This window comes from Loxodonta africana, chromosome 10 (genome assembly GCF_030014295.1).
Source record: "Loxodonta africana isolate mLoxAfr1 chromosome 10, mLoxAfr1.hap2, whole genome shotgun sequence".
Taxonomy (NCBI): Eukaryota; Metazoa; Chordata; class Mammalia; order Proboscidea; family Elephantidae; genus Loxodonta; species Loxodonta africana.
The window spans coordinates 4,260,102-4,282,691 of record NC_087351.1 but is presented as its reverse complement, the minus strand read 5'-3'; the positions used below and the strand labels follow the sequence as shown (position 1 = coordinate 4,282,691).

At 43.1% G+C, this 22,590-nt stretch overlaps 1 protein-coding gene across 1 annotated transcript in view; it reads right to left on the bottom strand.

Annotated features, from left to right (window-relative positions):
* Positions 1 to 3,143: 3,143 nt before the first annotated feature.
* HDC (histidine decarboxylase) overlaps positions 3,144 to 22,590 on the bottom strand; it is a 41,311-nt gene continuing 21,864 nt past the window's right edge. Inside the window, exons 4-12 of the mRNA XM_003420138.3 lie at positions 19,672 to 19,794; positions 18,043 to 18,177; positions 17,399 to 17,542; positions 15,851 to 15,917; positions 14,824 to 14,986; positions 14,643 to 14,733; positions 10,017 to 10,115; positions 4,763 to 4,864; positions 3,144 to 4,609 (exon numbers count right to left, since the gene is read on the bottom strand). Of these exons, the coding sequence (XP_003420186.1) occupies positions 3,872 to 4,609; positions 4,763 to 4,864; positions 10,017 to 10,115; positions 14,643 to 14,733; positions 14,824 to 14,986; positions 15,851 to 15,917; positions 17,399 to 17,542; positions 18,043 to 18,177; positions 19,672 to 19,794 (1,662 nt within the window). The 3' untranslated portion in view covers positions 3,144 to 3,871. The remainder of the gene's footprint in view (positions 4,610 to 4,762; positions 4,865 to 10,016; positions 10,116 to 14,642; positions 14,734 to 14,823; positions 14,987 to 15,850; positions 15,918 to 17,398; positions 17,543 to 18,042; positions 18,178 to 19,671; positions 19,795 to 22,590) is intronic.

The window sequence follows — 22,590 nt, the reverse complement described above, 5'->3', positions numbered from 1 at the left end:
GAGAATTTCAACCCAAGTGACAAGATAGCACAGCCTTTGAGAGTATCCTGTTGTGCAATTGTTTTACTTGGAATCTTGGCAAAGACAGAGTGTAAGCAGTGGTTATGTTAAAGCAATGGGGTCATTCTGTGTCACAAGAGACATGTTTCCAGGTGAGGGGTCAACTCTTGCACCATGAGCTAGATCTCTAGGTGTTCCATCACTCAAAGACTGCTGAGCCCTGAGCATCTTTGACTCATGTTTTAGAACTTCCAGTTGGAAACTCAAAAACCTACATCTTCAATTCTTCCATGCTCCTCCTCCAGCCTGATGGCTGCCTCAGTCTCCGGCTTCCCTAGTCTTCTCTGATTCTGGTCAGCAACCACAGCTCCATGTGACACAGAGAGGTACCGTGGTACAAGTGTATTAGCACAATATCCTCAACTTTTGGGTGTGAAAATGTGTGAGTGTGTGCACGTGCAAACAAAATAAGCTGTCACCTGTGGCAGCTGATCAGCTTTAAAGACTGATTTCTTCTTTTAAAAGGGTCTGAAATTGTGTCCATAGAAATATCTGTACAAATCATCTTCTTTATTTGAAAGTTCAGAGGGATATTCAAAAAGTGTGAACTGGTATCTGTGGAAATCGTTCTATTTCAAATGTGCTGCTCAGAAACAGGCGATCAGTTTATAGATGGGGCGCTAAAGGCACCAAGTTAATTCAGGGACAAAACTAGAAAACTTCAGCAGCGGGAATGGGAGCCACAGAGAATCGGCATGAAAATGGATAGGTTAGCCGAGTGCAGTGACCCCTCCTAAGAGATGATGTATTAAATGTGTTGCTCGTTCATACTTCCACTCCACAACATTTAGCGGGTGCCCGCTGTGGACAAAGAGATGTGCTCAGCACTTGTGTGATGGAGTTTTCCAAGCCTCTTTATAGGAAGTCAGCTCTCACCTCTAAGGAAAGCTGATCGACAGGCCCATAGAAGGAATGCCATAGTCCTCTCCATGTGTCTTAACTTTCCTGCAATAACTGTTCTGTCATTACAATTCGTGGGGCTGTATGAAATCTGGAGAGTCAGCCAACAAGAAAGGCAGTGTCACTCAGCATCAGCCCCGCACTATTCAAGGGGAGGTGGACTGCCTGGCCAACACAGGTCTTTAAAGAGCTGCTTGGTCGCTGACTCCCTGGAGTACACAGAGCATCATAGTATAGTAGTGATGATACCGCTCATGAATATCGTCAATTTCCCTTTGCTCGGATTTCATGTTTCCGTGAAACTGTAAATTCCACGAGGGCAGACTGTGTCTGTCTTCCTTATCATTATATCCCTAGTGCGTAGAACATACCCAACAAAACCCGTTGCTGTCAAATGGATTCCGACTCATAGCGACCCTATAGGACGGTGTAGAACTACTCTATGGGGTTTCCAAGGAGCAGCTGGTGGACTCGAACTGCTGACCTTTTGGTTAGCAGCCGCGCTCTTAACCACTGTGCCATCAGGGCTCCCCTGGAGCATAGTAGGCAATAATTATTTGTTGCCTATTCATGAAGCAACCCTGATAACATCAGGTTCCCCCTGCAAGTTCTTCTGTAGGGAGAAAAGAAAAGAAAAAAAAAAGAGCTACATAGATGACCTGAATCTTCTGGTTCACCTAGAGCAGTGGTTGTCAGACTGTAGCAATAAGAATCACCGGAAGCCTTTTTAACACAGAGTGCTGGGTTCCATTCTCCAGAGTTGAAATTAGAGTTTGAATTTACACTTCTAACAAATTCCTGGGTGATGCTGATGCTGTTGGGTGGGCAGCAGGCAGGATGGGCAGAAGGCACATTCTGAGAACCACTGACAGAGAAAAAGCACCCTGAGTTACCATTATGTGTGCCTTACTAGTGCAGCGTGGTTCCTCGGAGCCAGATCACCTCCTAACTGCCCTTCGGATCTCAGATCTATAGTGGCTCAGAGCCCAGGCTCAAGAAAGGCCTGGCAGGAAGCAGAAAGGCAGCTTCCCTTACTTGGTCCTCTTTAATCTGCAGTTGTTCTTAGAAATTCATGTTAATTAGCCACTTATACTTATTTACTAAATGGAGTCCCTGTTTCAATTTACTGTGGCAAAACCAAGAGCAATCCTAGAGGTATCTAGCCAAACCTCTTTATCTGATAGAAGAAAAAACTGAGGCCCAGTTTGGGGGGGGGGAGGATTGAATGACTTGTGTAAAGTCACAAAGCTAATTAAGCACCTGACTACTAGTCATAAAAGTTGGCAGTTCGAACCCACCCAGAGGCACCTCAGAAGACAGGCCTGGTGGTCTGCTTCTGAAAGGTCACAGGCTTGAAAACCCTATGGAGCAGTTTACTCTGCACACGAGGGGCCTCCATGAGTCAGAATCAACTCCAGCAAATAACAACTACCACCACCACCCATTCTGAGTAGCAAGGGACTCTAGACCAGTAGTCCCAAATGTTGCTGCAACTTAGAATCACTTGGGGAGCTTTTAAAAGTCCTGGCCATTTCCTATGCCAATTAAGTCAGAATTTCTGGGGCTGCTAGACAAGCATTGGTATCTTTTTTTAAAGACCCCCAGGTAATTCTAGTGTGCAGCAAAGTTTGGGAACCACTGGCAGAGAACAAGGGGCAACATGAAGCTTCAACCTCTTTATAAAATCAGTTTCAGAGCCACTCTCTGTAAAAGTGCCACCTGAATGGAAAGAAAGTTATTTTATAGCCTATGAACTAACCAAAGTCAAGCTGCCTGTGAGCACAGCTTTTGTTCGACTACAGGGTCCGGAAGAAAAGGGAAAATGCACAAGCTCCTAAACCAGAGGGGAAACATAAATGTACTAGAGAACTCGAGAGGGGCCTGCTGCACTGTGTGGTGTGGTGACGGCAGCATGGGCTCTGAAGATAAGGAGACCTGGGTTGGCCCACTTACCAGCTGTGTGACCGGGAGCCTCAGTTTCCTTATTTATAAACTGTAAGCCACAGTCACTGACTCATAATAGATGCTTATGAATATAAGCTCCCTGCCTTCTTCATACAGATACCCAAACTCATTTTATCACAGTTAATCCAAACACTCAGAATTCTGGAAAGCAGAATCCAGAAGGTCTATGCAGTTAGGTTCCAGGACATGCCCTGTGTCACAGATTGAATCGTGTCCCCAAAAAGGTATGCTGAAGTCCTAATCCTTGGTACCTGTGAAAGTGACCTTGTTTGGACATAGGGTCTTTGAAGATGTTATTATTTAACATGAGGTCATCCTGGAGTAGGGTGGGCCTAATTCAATTGGAGTGGTATCTTTATAAAAGAGATGTGGAGAGACAGAGGGAAGACAGCCATGTGATGATGGAGTTTTACGGTCACTGCGAGACGAATTCCTGGGGATACCAGAAGGCAGAGAAAATAGGCGAGGCTCCTCCCCTAGATCATGGCCCTGCTGACCCTCTGAATTCAGACTCCCCACCTCCAGAACTATGAGACAATAAATTTCTGTTCTTATAAGCCACTGGATTTTTGGTCCTTTGATACAGCCCTAAGAAACTCTATACCCTCCATTTAGGTTAATTAATGCTTCAGGGGTTAATTAAGTCACACAAGGATATGCTCTTTTTCAGAGACAAGCACAATTTATTTGTACATTGTATTTAATGTCACAAGCTGAACCACAGAAGCTTCCTGTCAGTACACTCACTACCTTCACCTCTTTCTCTGACCAGCCTTCTGGAACCTTCTGGACATGCTAGGTTAAACCCTTCATTTGTAGCCTATAGTGGGCTATGAATCCCCCGGAAAATCTGATAAAAATTATGAAATCTCTTCCAAGAAAAATGCACACACACATAGCACATAAATTTGGCACACAATTTTGAGGGGTTCACAGCCTCCCTGGCTCAAACCATGGCCTGCAGAGGGCAGCAGGGCAGCTGGAACCCACACTGAGAGCTGCATTCAGGGAAGCTGGGGACACTGTAGAACTTAATTAATTTTTTGAAGGCACTTTTCTTCAGCATCATCATCTCTTCTGGAAACCTGGAGAAAATTCTAACCCGGGAGGAGCCTCCATTCTTCATGGAGCCATCTGAGGGCAGGGGCTTCTGAGCACTCACGGGCACACTGTTGCAACTGAGGGAACGCACCGTCTTCTTCTTGTTCTGCACAGACAAGTAACTGAACAGGAAAGAGGATAGCTTGTGCTTGGTGACTTCGGGGGCTTCTGCTGAAAAGCAGTCATCAAGTGGGTCCAGCAGAGTTTCAAGATAGCGGCTGTCATCCCTTCTCATAGGACTGGCTTTCCCATGTTGAGGCTGCGTGATGATCTTCCCAGCCTGGGCTGGGTCATCTCCTGTCCCACCGACAGAATGAAGGGGCATCCCACTCACCATGGCTCCAGTTTGTGGGATGAGGTTCCTAACACGAGGGCTAGGTTGAGAAGTACAGTGCTGACTGAGGATGAGGGTAGCAGCATCTCGAATGATGTTCCAGTCTCTCAGTATGTCATCCCTGGTGGTAAACTGGGATGTCACAGTGAAACGGATGATCAGCTTGTCCTGGATGGTGGCTGGGATGAGGAAGAGACGGCCAGATCTAGCAATTTCCTTTAACACACTTTCTGTGAGACAATTAGGACCCTGTTTGAAGGACAAAGAGAAGTGAAGTCTGTGTCACATCTCCTGTAAGCATCTCCAGGAGCCCAGGATTTATATTTTCAAGAAGCCCAACAACCACCAACTCTGTGACACTGAATAACATCATTCATAGGAGGCCATGGAAGATGGAATTACCTTCAGACGAAAAACCACCAGGCCAAGGTGCCTCTTGGCAGGAATTTCAAAGAAAGGGTCATTTCTGACCAAAGATTCAAAATATTTAGCCATTTCAGTACCCTGGAATTGTAAGTATAGAGAGAACTGAGATTAGTAATCAGACAAGGGGCAAACTGAGCATCAGTGTTCACACTACTCAATGGGTTTAAACCAGTGGCTTCATTGAACCATAGGGATCTAAGTGAGCTCTTCCTGTCCATCTTCTCCATTTGATTTGGCCGTCTTGGAATACCAAGATGGAAAACCTCCAATGGCTCACGATTTCTTGTCGCATCAGATCCACCTCATGAAGTTGTGTCTCAGGGCCTTCTTTTGGCTCACCCCAAAACCAGAAGGCATGCATTTTGTAATCCGGGCAATCTGACCTCAAATCCCAGCTTCAAAGCTCCTTGACTGGACACAGGGGCAAGCAAGGGCCAAAACCCACCCTGTGCTCTGTGTTCTCAGCCAGGTGCTCCAAGTGGGCTGTGCCTGCCCAGAGGAAGAGACGTCTGTTTCTAGGGTACACAAAGGTGCCATATGGGCTACTGACAGCCCTGTCCCCATTCCATGTCTTCATGTTTCCCTTGTCTCTCAAACCTTTCCACATCTTGTGGCTCCAATGCCTTCCCATCTCCTTTTTCCTGACATTCCACAAAAACCATGTTTTTTACATATCACCCCACATATACTACGGAAAAGGCTTTGCTCCATATTAATTTTTCATTAAAGTTTATGCCATCTTTTAAAGTTTCCCATGTCTTTTTTTAATCTAAGATTATTATCTAAACAAGGATAAGAATTAGCTTTTCTTCCTTTTTAAAAAATTTCCCTGAGCACCCAGAAGGATCTCAATAAAATAGAATAATTGCTCTCAACTGTTTTTCATACCTATTACTATATTTCTAGGGGTCCCTGGGTGGTGCAAATGGCTAACGCACTTGGCTGTTAACTGAAAGGTTAGAGGTTCAAGTCCACCCAGAGACGCCTCAAAAGAAAAGCCTGGAGAGCTACTTCTGAAAAATCAGCCATCAGCTCTACAGGGCACAGTTCTACTCGGCAGCAGAGTCAACTCACAGCAACTGTTTTCTGTTTGTTTCGTGTTTTTTGCTATATTTCAAGAAAAGGCAAGGGATTTAGCTAACGACGTCTGAGGATGATGAAATAAGATGCTACAAACTTCATTCAGAACCCCCTTCTTTCTCCGCTACATGGTCTGTTTAAGCGTCTCTAATCACTGCCCCAAGAAATTTTCATTTTTAAGTCCTAAGACTCTCTCTGAGAAAGTAATTTTCTTAATGTTTTCTGGCTGTTTTATACTTTTTCAATTCATTTTCTAATTCTATCATGATTCCCCTCTTTATCTCCATCCCTCCAGGCCCATTTCCACCCACCTGCCCTGTCAACTTTGATGTTTTTCTGAGCGTATTTTCTTAAATATGCATGAGACTCATTAAGAAGACATCTTAGGTACAGGCCTAGAACCAGTCTAGCTAAGGGCAATAAAACTGACTCTTTTGAGCAACGAAAGCGATTCAGAAATCATCTTTGTTCATCCTTTCCTTTTTCTCAGAGGGGCCAAGGGAAAGTGATTTGTCCAAGACACAAGTGGCAGAATGCAGGTCGCCTGGTTGCCAAGCAGATTCTCCTCCCACCATGCTCTGCTGCGTCCCACAACACATGCTATTTGCAATAACATAGAAGCAGAGGCCGGGTAGAAGGGAAACGGAATTCAGACAGGACCTCTACCACTAAAAAAACATGGCTGCATGGGTGATGAAGGGAGTGCTACTGCCAGTGCCCTGCATCATTCCAGGTCAAAGGTCAACAAACTACAGCCCACAGGCCAAATCTGACCTGCCATCCGCTTTTGTAAATAAAGTTTTATTGGAACACAGTCATGCCGATTTGTTTACAAATCATCCATGGCCACTATTGTGCTACAACAGCAAAGCTGAGTAGTTACAGCAGAGACTATATGCCCCACAAAGCCAAAAATAGTTACTCTCTGGCCTTTTACAGAATAAGTTTGCCAGTCCTTACTGTGGATGATAGGAGATAATGGTGACAATGGCAACTCTGACAGTGATGATGGTTATGATAACAAGTGAAAATGGTTATGATAACACCTGAAGACGGTTATGATAGCAGAGGAGGTGAAGGCAAAGAAGAAGAAGCATTCATTGAGTGCTTAACTAAGAATTAGACCTTATGCTAAGGGCTTTATATGCATTACCTCATTGAATCCTCCCCTTCAACTTTTGAGAACAGTACTATCATGTTTCTATTTTACAGATTAGGAAACCAAACACATAAATGTTAAGTAATTTGTTCAAGGTCACCAGATAGTATGGGGGGAGAACTAAAAATCCAACCCAGAGCCTGTTCTCTAAAGCACAACTCTATAACAGAGATATATAAAACTCAGTCTTACATAAACTTCAAGAGCTCAGTATAATAGAAGGTAGCTCAGGATTTTGGGAAAAGAATTTAGAATTGGGAAGCTAGGGGCCAAGTCTCAGGCCTTTCACTCTTGAGCAGGGCAATCGCTATCTCTGAACCTTGCCTGTAAAATGGGGCTGATCATAATGACCACCCCAACCATGATTGTAAGTATCAATTTAAAGCACTATGCAATTAAGAATAATGATGATTACAGTTGCGTTTAAAGGAAAAAAAAATAAATAACTCCCATGAAATAACTTAGTTTTAATTCCACTCCTTACTATGGTGGGACCGTGGATACATTAGCCTCCCGAACTGTTTTGTAAGCGTGTTTGAGTAGATGACCCTATGAATGCCAAGGAAGCAGAGGCCAGGACAGATAGAATAGTCAGGAAAGTTTCTCGAAGAAGTGGAGCTTACTCCATGAACATTTGGAGAGGCAGAGGGAGAATTTTAGGAAGGGAACCACACAGGTCTTGTGCAGAGGCAGGTGAAGTATGGGGTTTGAACAGGTCATCAAGAAGCCCAAGCTAACTGGACCCTACTGAAGCTCAGGTGGTGATGATATTTTAGGTGCTATTGAGTTGATTTTAAACTCATAGAGATCCTATGTGACAGAGTAGAACTGCCCCACAAGGCTTTCTAGGCTATGATCTTTACAGGAAGAGATGGGTCTTTCTCCCACAGAGCCACTGAGTGGATTTGAACAGCCAGCCTTTCAGTTAGCAGCTGAGTGCTTAACCGTCGAGCCATCATGGCTCCTTGAAGTTAAAGTAGCGGCTGATAATCAGGCCAGTGAAAGCCAGGCTCAGGAGTGTGGGCCTAATGAGGTGGGTAATGGGAAGCTGATGGGAATTCATGCTGTGGCTAGCAAGAGGCAATGTTTGGGAAGATTAGCAAGGACAAGGACCTGCACACTGAAGATCCAGTCCTGCGTTGTAAGCAAAAGAATGTTCCTTATTACTTGTAACCTCTACCACCTCATTTGTCTCCCACTACCCTAAAGTCTTGAACTGAACTTATGGCTCCCACATCTGAGGATATAGAGAGAGCACAAAGTGACTCAAGTCCCTCAGTTTGCTGGGTGACAGCCCACGCATGGGTAAAAACTCAGTGAACACCTTGATGTTGGTTATAAATGTGAAATTACCAACCAACAGTAAAGCTGGCCGTGGTTACTGCTTCAAACATTTCATTTTGTTGTGTGCTTGTTTAATGAAGCAAGAATTCCTTCAAGGAAAGGTAGGAGGGGAAAGACAGGCGTAGTCATAGAGGAGAGTGCCTTTGGGCTGACCCTGACCAGGTTGTTCTCTGCTGCTTCTATCAGTGGCCTGGTCTTCCACATAGGCTCGTGTAAAAGTGGAAGAAGAATACTGCTGGCTGAAGTTCTTGTATTAAGTCCCACCTCTCCCAGGAAGAGTGCAGAGCCAGGACTGTGCTTGCCTCCTTTACCTCTGTGTCCCATTTCTAGCACAATCATTTTTTTTTAATAATTTGTATTGTGCTTTAAGTGAAAGTTTACAATTCAAGTCAGTCTCTCACACAAAAACTTATGTACACCTTGCTACATACTCCCAATTGCTCTCCCCCTAATGAGACAGTCCGCTGCCTCCCTCCACTCTCTCTTTTCATGTCCATTTTGCCAGCTTCTAACCCCCTCTACCTTCTCATCTTCCCTCCAGGCAGGAGATGCCAACATAGTCTCAAATGTCCACCTGATTCGAGAAGCTCCCTCCTCACCAGCAACCCTCTCCAACCCATTGTCCAGTCCAATCCCTGTCTGAAGAGTTGGCTTTGGGAATGGTTCCTGTCCTGGGACAACAGAAGGTCTGGGGGCCGTGACCACCAAGGCCCTTCTTGTCTCAATCAGACCATTAAGTCTGGTCTTTTTACGAGAATTTGGGGTCTGCATCCCACTGCTCTCCTGCTCCCTCAGGGGTTCTCTGTTGTGTTCCCTGTCAGGGCAGTCATCAGTTGTAACTGGGCACCATCTAGTTCTTCTGGTCTCAGGCTGATGTAACATTGTGTTGTTTTTTGTTGAATTGAATTAAAATAAATTGTACCAAATAGGCCTTCAATAAATACTTCTTAACAAAATGCAGGGATGCTTGTTCCAGACTTGGCAGGTCTGGAGACAGGATAGACCCATGTTTCAGGCATGGCTATAATTAAAAAAAAAAGTTGCAGTCAAGTCTATTCCAGCTTACGTTGACGCCAGAGCCAGAGTAGAACTGTGCTTAATAGGATTTTCAGTTAATGACTTTCAGAAGTACCTCACCAAGCATTTCTTCTGAGGCACTGGTGGGTGGACCCAAACCTCCAACCTCTGAGCTAGAAGCTGAGCACATTAACCATTTGCACTACCCAGGGACTCCGATGGCTGTAATAGTGACTAAACTTTTCAGACAGCCATGAAAATTGGGATAATTCTTAAAAAGATGTGATTCTAGCCTGGCCACATACGCTACCCTTTGACTACTTTCTCTCTCTCTGTAAATCAGGCTCTCGGGCCATCAGTCCCCAGTGCTCAATGGCAACAGAAGAAATGATGAGGCACTCAGGGAGGACAGACACCAGACAGCCCTTGGTGTCACGTTCTGCTCAGTGTTCCTCTATCTAACAAAGAGAAGGCCACTTGAATAATCAAGCCCCAGGAGCCCAAGAACAGGCCCAGACACCTGAGCCATATGCTCCCTTGGGCAGGTCTGTGAAGCAGAGACCAGACTTCCACCCCATTAGAAAACAGAGCAACATGCAGACTCAGCCCCATGGTCTGCACGTTACATACGTGTCTGACGTGTGCCTGAAGGCTCTTCACACCGAAGGAGCGAATCACGAACCAGAGTTTAATAGAGCGAAACCGCCGGCTCAGAGGGATCTGCCAGTGCTGGTAACAAAGGAACACAATGCATACAGTTACAGACAAGGTGCCCTGATCCTTCATGTGCTCCTGGATATGATCAGTTGCTTGTCCAATCCTCCAGGGATGGATGGTGTCACACCATGATTCCTGAAGCTGTTGCTAAGGAGGAACCCAAGGCAAGTTACCCAAAGGCTACCCATTGTATGACCAAATCACTGAAGCGGGTGGCCAACACAGCCTTGTCAAAGAACAGGACAAGTGGGGAACAGTCTATAGCCCTGCAGCAAGGGAAGAACACTTCACTTTAAATGTTGCTTTAAACATTTTTCCCAGCCTTGAAATTCAAGGTAGGCCTGTAATTTTCACTTTAGAAGAACCTACGTTCCTTGAATAGCAGAAAATAAAGTTCTACTTTTATATCCCCTCAAAATGTAAAGTGGTTAAGAGCTCAGATGCAGGACCCTTCAGACTTGGGATTCTCCTCCAGCTCTACCACTTACTAGCTCTGTGACCCTGGGCAGTGGAGCTTCAGTGGCGCTTCTGTGAGCCAGGAGAGCAAACAGTATTCCCCAGGGAAGTGGTGCGAGGGTAACAGATGTAAAGAGCTTATGAGTGAGGTGTCAGTAATTTTCGGCTACTCAGATGATAAAAATGTGAGCTGTAAATCACAGTAGTATTTCTGTCTGTACCACCCACTTGTCAGTTTGTCATACTATGGTGGTTTGTATGTTGCTATAATGCTGGAAGCAATGCCACCATTGTTTCACATACCAGCTGGGTCACCCACGGTAGACAGGTTTCAGTGGAGCTTATAGACTAAGACAGGCTAGGAAAAAGTCCTGATAATCCACTTCAAAAAAATCAGCCAGTGAAAACCCTGTGGAATACAAAAGAATATTGTCCAATATAATGCTGGCAGATGAGTCACGTAGGCTGAAAGGCACTACACGATAGCCACGGCAAAGGACTCAAACGTGCCAAAAATCATGAAGATGGCACAGAACTAGGCAGTGTTTTGCTCTGTTGCACATAAGGTTGCCATGACTTGGAGCCAACTCAATGGCAACTAACAATAATTTCTGTCTAGAGCCAAGGTGGTCATTATTTAATCCCACTGCCTTGTCCTGACTTTTGTTTGTCTGTGACATCCCTGTGCCCTTAGGAGGTGTCACTCTAGCTTTCAGATTTCAAATGAGCATCTGAATCTCTGCTTCTGACCTAGGCACTGTGACACTAACATTGACCCTTTGTTCAAGTGACCAAATGCAACATAGCTTAAAGTTCAAGGCTGCAGTCACCATAGACCTGAAAGATTTCAAATCGATTTCTCAGATCTGAAAATAAAGCAAAGGGCTTGGAAAATATTTACGGTTATTCTGTTGTGTAATGTGGTTTCCAAAGACCTCACTCTTGAATGTAAGAAAGGTTCTACTAGTTTCTGCTGACTGCAAATAAATATTTGCCCCATTGAATATTTTTCTGTCTGTCCACAGAATTGCCAAATCCTCACAGCTTCCTCACCTTCATCCTTCACCTCTGGTTTCCCTGACCTAGGCACAGTTAGGACATTGCCCCTTTGTTGATTGATAACGTTTCTCCCTCATAAAAATACCAAGCCTTTGAGGCCCAGCTTGAGGACTTTGGTTTGCCCGCAGAGGGCACCAAAACCTGGAAACGGAACAAAATCCCCATCATTGGGAGAAATGTCAACTCTACCTATTGTCAGATGGACACTGGAAGGAGTAGACACACCAAAAATGAGTTGAATTTAATTTTTTATCACACATCTGGAAGACAGGCAGTACTGTAAAATCTCCAAACTAACGGGGGCAAACTACAAGAGGATCTTGAGATACTTGCTGCTGTGAGTGAACAAAAAGAGTAATATGAAATTCAAAATGGGTAAGGGGAAGATAACCCTCTTAAGTTATGATGATCCGAATACACTTACAGGAGAGTGAGCATCATTTAACACTCAGAAAAAAAAAATAGGGTTGTCTTCAAAGATATCTAATTCTTGAGCTGCTGTGGAGATTTTATTATTATTATTAAAAATTGCTGAAAACCCATCAGAAAGGGTTGTTGTTGTTGTTGTTGGGTATGGTTGAGTTGGTTCCAAGTCACAGCAACTCTGTGTACAACAGAATGACTCACTGCTTGGTCCTACGCCATCCTCACAATCTTCACTATGCTTGAGCCCATTGTTGCAGCCACTGTGTCAATCCACCTCATTGAGGGTCTTCCTCCTTTTTGATGACCCTCTACTTTACCAAGCATGATCCCTGTCTTCATTATCTAGTGCTGCTATAACAGGAATACCACAAGTGGTTGACTTTAACAAAGAGAAATTTATTTTCTCACAGTCTAGTTTTTTTTTTTTTTTTAGTATGCTACAAGCCTAATTCAGGGTGTCAGCTCCAGGAGAAGGCTTTCTCTCTCTCTTGACTCTGGAGGAAGGTCCATCTCATCAGTCTTCCCCTGGATGAGGAGCTTCTCTGTGCAGGAACCCTGGGTCCAAAGGACTCACTCTTCTCCTGGCACTGCTTTCTTGATAGTATGTGGTCCCCCATATCTCTGTTTGTTTCTCTCTTTTATATCTCAAAAGATATTGGCTAAAGACACAATTCAATCTTATAGATTGAGCCCTGCTTCATTAACATAGCTGCCACCTATTCCACCTCATTAACATCATAGAGGTAGGATTTACAACTCATAGGAAAATCACATCAGATGACAAAATGGTGGACAATCACACAGTACTGGGAATAATGGCCTAGCCAAACTGATACACATATTTTGGGGGGACACAATTCAACCCATGACGATATACTTCTCCAGAGACTGATCCCCCCGATAACATGTCCAAAGTTTATGAGATGTAGTCTCATCATTCTTGCTTTTAAGGAGCATTCTAGCTATATTTCTTCCAAGACAGACTTGTTAGTTCTTTTGGCAGTCCATGGTAAGGGTAGCGGCAATGGGAGAACAATTGTATTTCTATCTTTATCCACCTATGGAGGGTCCTCACCCACCATTGCAAATTTACTATCTGCAATTCCAATCAAAAATCTAAAGGAAACTTGAACTGGTCTGAGGAAGAATAACCAATATAATCAAGAAGTGATGGAGTGATTATTGAAGGACGAAATAAGCAAGAAAGATAAGACAAGTTGGCCAAGGAGATAAGACAAAACCTTCTCTCCACAAAGAATGACTCCCCTAGTACCAGGCATTGCTTTCATTGCTTCCCTGTATTAATTCATTGAATCCTCTCAACAAACCTCAGAACCTGACACTATTATTATTACCCTCATTTTACAGATGAGGAAACCTAGACACAGCATGTAAGTAATTTGCCCAAGGCCACACAAATTAGTAAATGGAGGAACCAGGATTCGAACCCAAGTCAGTCGACTTTAGCACCTACATGTTTAACCATTTTGCTGTAACAAATCTCTGCAGCTTAAAAATAGAGCTTTTTAGGAACATCAGGGCTACCATTGATTGAGCATTTACCATGCTCCCAGTATTGTGCTAAGTGATCTACGTGTACGTTTCCATTTACTACTTACAATATCTTGTCAAATCAGGGCCACCATGCCCATTTTACAGATGAGGAGGTCAAGGCTCAGAGAGGTCCAGTAAATTCCCCAAAGGCCCACAAAAGCCAAACCAAACTCTTTGCCATTGAGTCGATTGCAACTCATAGCGACCCTATAAGACAGAGTAGAACTGCCCCGTAGGGTCTGCAAGGAGCTGCTGAAGAATTCAAACTGCCGACCTTTTGGTTAGCAGCCAAACACTTAACCACTGCACCACCAGGGTTCTTCCAAACCAAGCTTGCTGCACTCTACCCTGCTGCCTCCCATTGGCCATGTTCTATGTGACATATTTGTTTATATTCCTGTCTTCTCTACAATTAAAAGAAGAACTCATCTTCAAACTGAGTAAATCTGGAGAACTTGTTTCCCTAGGTGATAGTACAGACTGAGAACGTGGACAGGTTCAAGTGAGTTTAGATGAAGCTAGTTGGGAAGGCCGGGAAGGTTAGAGGCTCCCAGAACCTCAGGAATGTTACCCATGCCCCACCCTGACAAAAAGCATCCCAGTGTGCCTATATCAGGGCAAGAAATGAAAGCAATTTAAGCATGGGGCCGCTATACCAACCCAAGGAAATTCTCCACCCCTTCTTGCCTCTGGGCAGTAAACAGAAAAGATTAGCCAAGATGGAGGCAGAAGGAAATTGGTTCACTAGGGTAAGGAGATTTCAACGGTAAATAAAAATGCAGTAGATATTCAGGAAACATGAATGGTGCCAGACCCATTCTGACTCAAATGTTGGTCTAATTTTCTGAGGTTTTAACTTTCTGGGCTTCATTCTATATGCTTAGGCACAACTTGAAATAAAGGGTATATGGTAGCAATATTATGGGATGGGCTCATAGCATACAGTGTTCCAATGGAAGCTGACATGCAGGAGAGCCTTGGTGGGCAGATGCAGCCAGTCTCAGACCTGGGGGCCTGCCAGCTGTCCATTCCCTGGCCACTCACCATGAAGTCAGTGGCCGCACCTGAGTTGGCATGCCTGAGGTAGATGGGGTTCACGCTGAAGGTCTGCTGCAGCTTGTACTTGTCCTTGACCCTGTGGGATTCCAAAGGGGCATTAGTGGCTGAAGCCTTTTCAGGGGAAGTAAGGCTTTCCCGCATGCTTGGAGTTTGGCTGCATGCTCACCAGAACCCAGTGCAGTCAAAGTGCACCATCATCCACTTGGAAGGATTAAAGGTGAAGGAATCGGCATACTCGATACCCTTCAGAAAGCCCCGGAACTCAGGGCACAGGAAGGCAGTGCCCGCATAGGCAGCATCGATGTGGAGCCACAGCCCCTCCCTGGCACCTGAGGAGACAAAGGTCACATGGCTGAAGGGTTTGGGGTGCAACCAGCCAGCTGAAAGGCTTCTCTGCAAAGTCTAGTGTACTGCAAAGATGAGTGCTCAGAACGAATGGCCTACCAAGCTTTCCCTGGCCTTTTTCCTCTTACCAGGCAGAGGACAATGTTAGTACATCTAGTACAAAGTCAGAAATGGAACATCTCCCTTGCTAGTGGGTATCTTCTTAAGGGATTTTAAATAGTCCCTTTGGGTTTCCTCTCCTCCTTTATCTCCCCCACCACCCCCTCCACCATAATTTCTCCAACCCTTCCCTTTTCCTACGTGGCACATTGTTTAAATCCCTCAGCTGCTAACTAAAAGGTCGGCCGTTCGAACCCATCAACCGCTCTTTGGGAGAAAGATATGGCAGACTGCTTCCATAAGGATTTACAGCTTTGAAAACCCTGTGGTTTCTTAAGGATTGCTATGAATTGGAATTGGTGTGACAGCAGTGGGTGGGTTCTTTTCTTAACCTAGAATAGAAAATATTTCATGTGGCCTCATTCATGCTGTGTTTTGGATAGAAACTTCTTGAAGTGGATTTTGGCATAAAAGTGGGAAGGTGAGAACGTTGGGGGCAGGAGTACCTCTCCCACTGTTGCCTTCTAGATGGGATACAAGGTAAGGCAGTTCTAACCCTTGGTCAGACCACCAGGAAAGGCAGTAACTTGGGCTGGCTGGGAGAAGACCCTCGTGATCTTCAGTGCCTCTTCCCATGCTCTCCACAGTGATCAAAGAGAAGCCAGAATAACTGCGCCAAGCTGGCTTCAGGTTCTTGCTCTAGGGAAATGCATTACTTGACTTCCTAAGCAGACAGGGCAGATACTTACAGATAGGGCCCAACTCTGACAGGCAGTCAAATGCACAGACTCCTGTGGTCCCTAGAGTTGCGCAGACCTGGGGGAAATAAAAGCACGTTAACGTGGGAAGGTCACCTCAGATTACACATGTGGCTTGAAAACAAGACCTGACCACAGATATTACCTACTCCACCCATACCACTACAGCAGTGCATATTTCACACTATTTTTTAATATACTTGTGTATTTGTAATAAAAATTTCATGAAACTATACATATTCTGGGCTACACGAATGCACTCTGATATTTTATATTCTCTCTCTCTCTCTCTCTTTTAATGCTGGTTACGACCCAAAATGTATTTCACAACACACCAGTGAATGTTGTTGCTGTTAAGTGCTATTGAGTCGATTTCAACTCGTTGTTACTTCATGTACAACAGAATGAAACACTGCCTGGTCCTGCACCATTCTTACAGTAGTTGTTTTGCTTGAGCCCATTGTTGTAGCCACTGTGTCAATCCATTTCATTGAGGATCTTCCTCTTTTTCACTGACGTTCTACTCTACCAAGCATGATGTCCTTCTCCAGGGACTGATCCCTCCTGATAACATGTCCAAAGCATGTGGGTCATAGTCTCATCATCCTTCTTCTAAAAAGCATTGTGGTTGTACTTCTTCCAAGTTAGATTTGTTAGTTATTTTGGCAGTCCATAGTATATTCAATATTCTTCACCAACACCACAATTCAAAGGTATCAATTCTTCAGTCCTCCTTATTCATTGCCCAGCTTTCACATGTATATGAGGCAATTGAAAATACCATGTCTTGGGTCAGGTATACCTTAGTCTTCAAGGTGACATCTTTGCTTTTTAACACTTTAAAGAGATCTTTTGTAGCAGATTCGCCTAATGCAATGTGTCTCTTGATTTCTTGTCTGCTGCTTCCATAGTTGTTGATTGTGGATCCAAGTAAAATGAAGTCTTTGACAATCTTTTCTCCATTCATCATAATGTTGCTTATTGGTCCAGTCATGAGAATTTTTGTTTTCTTTGTATCAAGGTGTAATCCATACTGAAGGCTGTGGTCTTTGATCTTCATCAATAAGTGCTTCAAGACCTCTTCATTTTCAGTGAGCAAGTTTGTGTCATCCGTATAATGCAGGTTGTTAATGAGCCTTCCTCCAATCCTGATGCCCATTCTTCTTCGTATAGTCCAGGTTCTCGGATTATTTGCTCAGCATACAGTTTGAATAAGCATGGTGAAAGGATACAACCCTGACTCACATCTTTCCTGACTTTAAACCATGCAGCATAGCCTGGTTTTGTTTGAACAACTCCCTTTTGATCTATATACAGGTTCCTCATATTTTTTTTTTTTTTCATAAGCACAATTCAGTATTCTGGTATTCCCCTTCTTCGCAATGTTATCCAATGAATAGAAGCTCGGAATTTTAAAACATTGTATTTGAGGACTTTCCTGGTTTTGTTTACAGCAAGTTACTCACCTGAATTCTGCCAAAACTCCTTTCTCTTCTCCAAGTTCTATCACTCTAAGCTTACGAATATATCTCAACTTACAAAGACAGGCACCAAGCCCCGATCTTTATCCTCCTCAATGGCTTTCTGTAGAGTGTCACCTCGGAGGGAGAAGTTGTCATCCACAGGTAGAAATCTCATCTTCACAAGAGAAATCAAACCAGCCTTTTCCACTGAGGAGTGGGCCTAGAAGGACAATAGAAACCTATTAACAAAGAATTGTCCTGAGGTGAGCACTCAGAAACTGCTGACTCGTAGCACTTAGGGAACCAAAAACAAACGTTTGAACTTTGCCTTCCCCTATAGTTACTGGAGGAGCCTTTGGGTGGAGCTAACTGTTAGCACGCTCAGACGTTAATAGAAAGGTTGGAGGTTCAAGTCCACCCAGAAGTGTCTTGAAGAAAGCCTTGGTGATCTACTTCCAAAAAATCAGCCATTGAAAACCCTACGGGGTGCAGTTTTACTCTGACAAAACAGGGTCACCATGCGTTGAAATCTACTTGACAACAACTGGGTTTATTGTTGTTTTTATGTAACTGCTGGAGACAAACTTCAAGGCTCAAACTGTCCTGAACCCCAGCATAATCATGTCTAGAAGAAAACTACGCAAGGACCAAAGACTCCAGGAGCCAGGGGCTCACGAAGTCAAGTGCTAACCTGAGGTTTGTCCTGTGTTGGGCACTCACCTGGTCAGAAGTGTAGGCAATGAGTCGGGCATTCAGGGAGGAGTCGTCAGCATGAGGCTCAGATATTTTCATGTCTAGGATTTTGTTTTTCCTTGCAGTCAGCAATGCTATCAAGGTTGATTCACTGACTGTGCTCTGTAATGGAAGCAGGATCAGCAATGGCAGCCTCTCTGTTTTCTTTTACCAAAGTATCCCAGGTGTTTCAGAGGTATGTGAGTGTACTGTGTACTAAAAAGTACACAGATATGCCTAAAGGGCTATCCCTACTCCGTACAGGTATATCTAGTCTGCATTCCACATTCACAATACTCTATGCATTCCTGGGACAACTCTAATTTTCCAGGGAAGTAATGAAAGCAAATTTTTATGTAATATCAACACCTCTAACAGAAAGGCCACAGAGACCAGAAAGAGAATGACCAATTGCTGACAGATATAAGATTGTTCCCCATGAGAAACTCATTTAAAAGAAAGAATTCTCAATTTATAAGGCATGAAAATGGAGTTTTTTGGGAATTTGGCCCTAGTTTTGTTGCTGTTGGCACTTCTGACCTCAGGCTATGACTGCTTCTGCTGATAACACTTTTTCATCCATAAGCTAGAGAGTATTCCTTTAACTGCCTCCTGAGGTGGGAGTATAGGTTATTCAAACAAGGGTTGGACCCTGAAGGTCCACAACATGCAATAATTTGTGTTTTTTATGAGGTTCAGATTTTAATCTTGTTGTAAGGCTGGTGTGAGAGGGTGAGTCACTTAGTAAGTGGGTCCAGTAAACATGGCTGTTTTCGTTTAATAGAAAAGATCACTTAATCCTCACATCCACTATTGGAGGAAAATATTATTATTACTGTCCCTATTTTACAGATACTAAAACCAGGAAAATTATACATCACAGTGGAATTCAAGAATTTGGGGGTTCACAAAAGTCTCAGAACCAAGCCCTCACTAATGTCAAGGGTTTATAGATACAAAAGCATCTAGCAACATGCACAATCTACAGAAGGCACCCAGCGAGCTACACTATGCTGCATTGCTCTTGACAAAAAAGAAAAAAATTTTTTTTGAATAACCGTAGTTTAACAGATATTCAAAAGTTTGGGTCATAGGATAAGATTAATTGAGTTATGTTGTTAACGTCTCCCACCGCTGAGGCTCTCCTGAGTCTAGAAGGGAGGGAAGAAAGTCCTCTACTTGCCTTTTCTTTTCCTGTCTTACCATGAGATGTAAAATGGGACAGGTGAGGGGAGTTGTCAGATTACAAACTAAGAAATCCGAGTCAAGTAATACCAGAAATGTGATAATGCATTGGCACTTTTACTCTTTTTTGAAGAAAAGAGAAAGGAAGAGACGTGGTGGTGGTGGCAGTAGTATAAAGGCAGCAGAGGTCGGGGTGATAATGGCAGCAGTGGTGGGAGTGGGAGAGGTGGTGGCTATGGAGATGGTGGTGTTGGTAGCTGTGGTATCCATCATGGTAGTGATGGTGGTGATAATGGCGATGGTGGTGGCAGTGATGGTAGAGATGTGAGTGATATGGGGAAACTTCATGCCAAACAGGAGACTTGCCCAAGGAAGAGTTTGGCTACTTAAACCCTATGTCATGACCTGGTCAAATTTTCCCAATGGAGGCACCTGCAAAACGCCACCTCCCTGGCTGCTGGGGTGGTGGTGCAGGAAGTGCTCTGGGAGTCCCAGCATTTTCGCCAGCCAGTCCATGACATTCATCTCCAGCTCTGTGCACACAGGGCTGGAAGCCTGAAAGAGGGAAAGGAACGTCATCAGGACATCCCCAGGGCCACCAAAATACCCCCTCCATTCCCAGAGATATATCTGTCTCTGCCCTAGTCCTCCCCAGCCCTAACGATATCAATGGGATCCTATCATCTTCCAGAAGAAGGGGTCAAGGTCAAGATCTGTGTCCCACTACCCCTGCGTTCCCTGCCAAACCAAAAAAGGAAAAACAATTTGGGCCTTTGGATTCATGCCACACTCACTGAGCTGGATTCCTTTATAACTACAGGCTGTATAGAAAAATCGCCCTAGAAATGGTTGGCTTGGATTTGGCTCCCCAAGTGCCTAAAATTTCTAGCTGAGAAGCACTCTAAAGCCTGGGGATTGGGGGGAGGGGTTAGGACTAAGAACAAAGTACTCCTTCCTGGAAAAGATAGTAACCTCCCCCCTCACACACACACTCAATGATAGTTATACTTGAAATAAAATTATGTCCTAGGAGACTATTGGCACAATTTAAAATTGATTGGTGCTTATGGGGTTATTAAGGAAAGTCTGACAGCATATCTTTAATCCTTCAAAGGCAAGAATATGGATGGAGTTGGGATCAACCAGGCATGGAGGTGCATTAGTTAGGGTCCCAGGCTTTGGCAACAGACAGATCTCAGTTCAAATCTCATCCCTGTGTCTAGGTACTGTGTGTGTGATCTTGGGGAAATAAGTTACTTAAGTCTCAGTCTCCTCAGCTGAAAAATGGGGAAATGCTCTCAATTCTCTAGAGTTAAAGAGATTAGATGAAATCATTTATATGAAGTGTAAGCTCAAAAATGTAACCACTATTAAAACCAAACCAAATTCAAAAGAATCGTTAAAAGGGATCCTTCAGTTAAAGAACAAACAATATCAGACAACAACCTGAATCTAAGACACAGGACAGCATCACCCAAATACCAATCTAGATAATGAACTCTCAAGGATAAAACAAAACTAAAAAATTTACAACACAGCACTGGAGACATCAATCCGTAAATGGCAACATCAGAGTAATAAAAGAGGAAAAAAATGGTGTTAGTATAGAACATTCAAATGGAGAGGAAGTCAAGGTGGTATCAGGTAATAAAAGACTTGTTTAAACTTAGGAAGATAGAAGTATAAACCCTTTCATCAAAATAAAGAGGAAAAACATAAACACAAAATCTACAAAATGACACCAATAAACTCACACCTATCAATAATCACACTGAATGTAAATGGCCTAAATGCACCCATAAAGAGACAGAAAGTGACAGAATGGATTAAAAAAACAAGACACATGAATATGCTGTCTACAAGAGACATCCCTTACAAAGTCATAAATATATTAAAAATCAAAGGATGGAAAAAAATGTATCAAGCAAACAACAACCAAAAAAGAGCAGAAGTGGCAATACTAGTATCAGATAAAATAGAGTTTAAAACAAAATCTACCATAAAAGACAAGATGGACATTACATAACAATTAAAGGGACAATCCATCATTAGGACATAACAATAATGAATATCTGTGCACCCAAGGACAAGGCTCCGAACTATACAAAAGGAACTCTAACAGCTCTGAAAAGAGAAATAGACAATTCCACCATAGTAGTAGAAGACTTTAACACACCACACTCAGTAAAGGACAGAACATCTAGAAAGAAACTCAACAAAGATACAGAAGATGTAAAGGCCACAGTCAACCTCATAAGCATATATAGAACACCCCACCCAATAGCAGCAAATAATACCTTTTTTTTAATATACCGACAGCACTGGGTCTGGGATACTAATGTACATGGAACACTCTCCAGAATAGACCACATATTAGGCCTCAAAGCAACCTTCAACAAAATCCAAAACATTGAGATAATACAAAGCATCTTCTCTGATCACAATGCCATAAAAGTAGAAATTAATAACAGGAAGAGCAAGGGAAAAATAGCAAATACATGGAAACTGAATATCACCTTGCTTAAAAACTACTGGGTAATAGAAAAAATAAAAAATAGAATTGAAAAATTCCTAGAATCAAACGAGAATGAAAACACATCATACTAAAACCTTCAGGACACAGTAAAGGTAGTGCTCAGAGGTCAATTTATAGCAATAGATGCACATATCAAAAAAGAAGAAAGGGACAAAATCAAAACATTATCTTTACAACTCAAACAAATAGAAAGAGAACAGCAAAAGAAGCCACAGCCACCAGAAGAAAAGAAATAATAAAGATCAGAGCAGAAATAAATGAAATAGAGAATAGAAAACAATAAAAAGAATAAAAACAAAAAAAAATTTTTTTGAAAGGATCAACACAGCCAACAAACCATTGGCCAAACAGACAGAAGAAATGAAATGGGGGACATTACAACAGACCCAAATGAAATAAAAAGAATCATAACAGAATACTCCAAAACTGTACTCTGATAAATTTGAAAACATAAAGAAAATGGACAACTTTCTAGAAACACATGACCTATCCGAACTGAGGTAGAAAATCTGAACAGACTTATAACAAGAGAAGGGATTGAAAAGGTAATAAAAAAAATTCTCGACAAAAAAAGTCCTGACCCAGATGCCTTCACTGGAAAATTCTACCAAACATTCAGAGAAAAGCTCACATCAGTACTACTCAAACTATTTCAGAACACAGAAAAGGAAAGGATACTTCCTAATTTATTCTATGAAGCCAGAATAACCCTGATACCAAAACCAGGAAAAGATGACACAAAAACATAAATTTACAGACAAATTTCTCTCATGAATATAGATGCAAAAATTTTCAACAAAATTCTAGCCAATAGA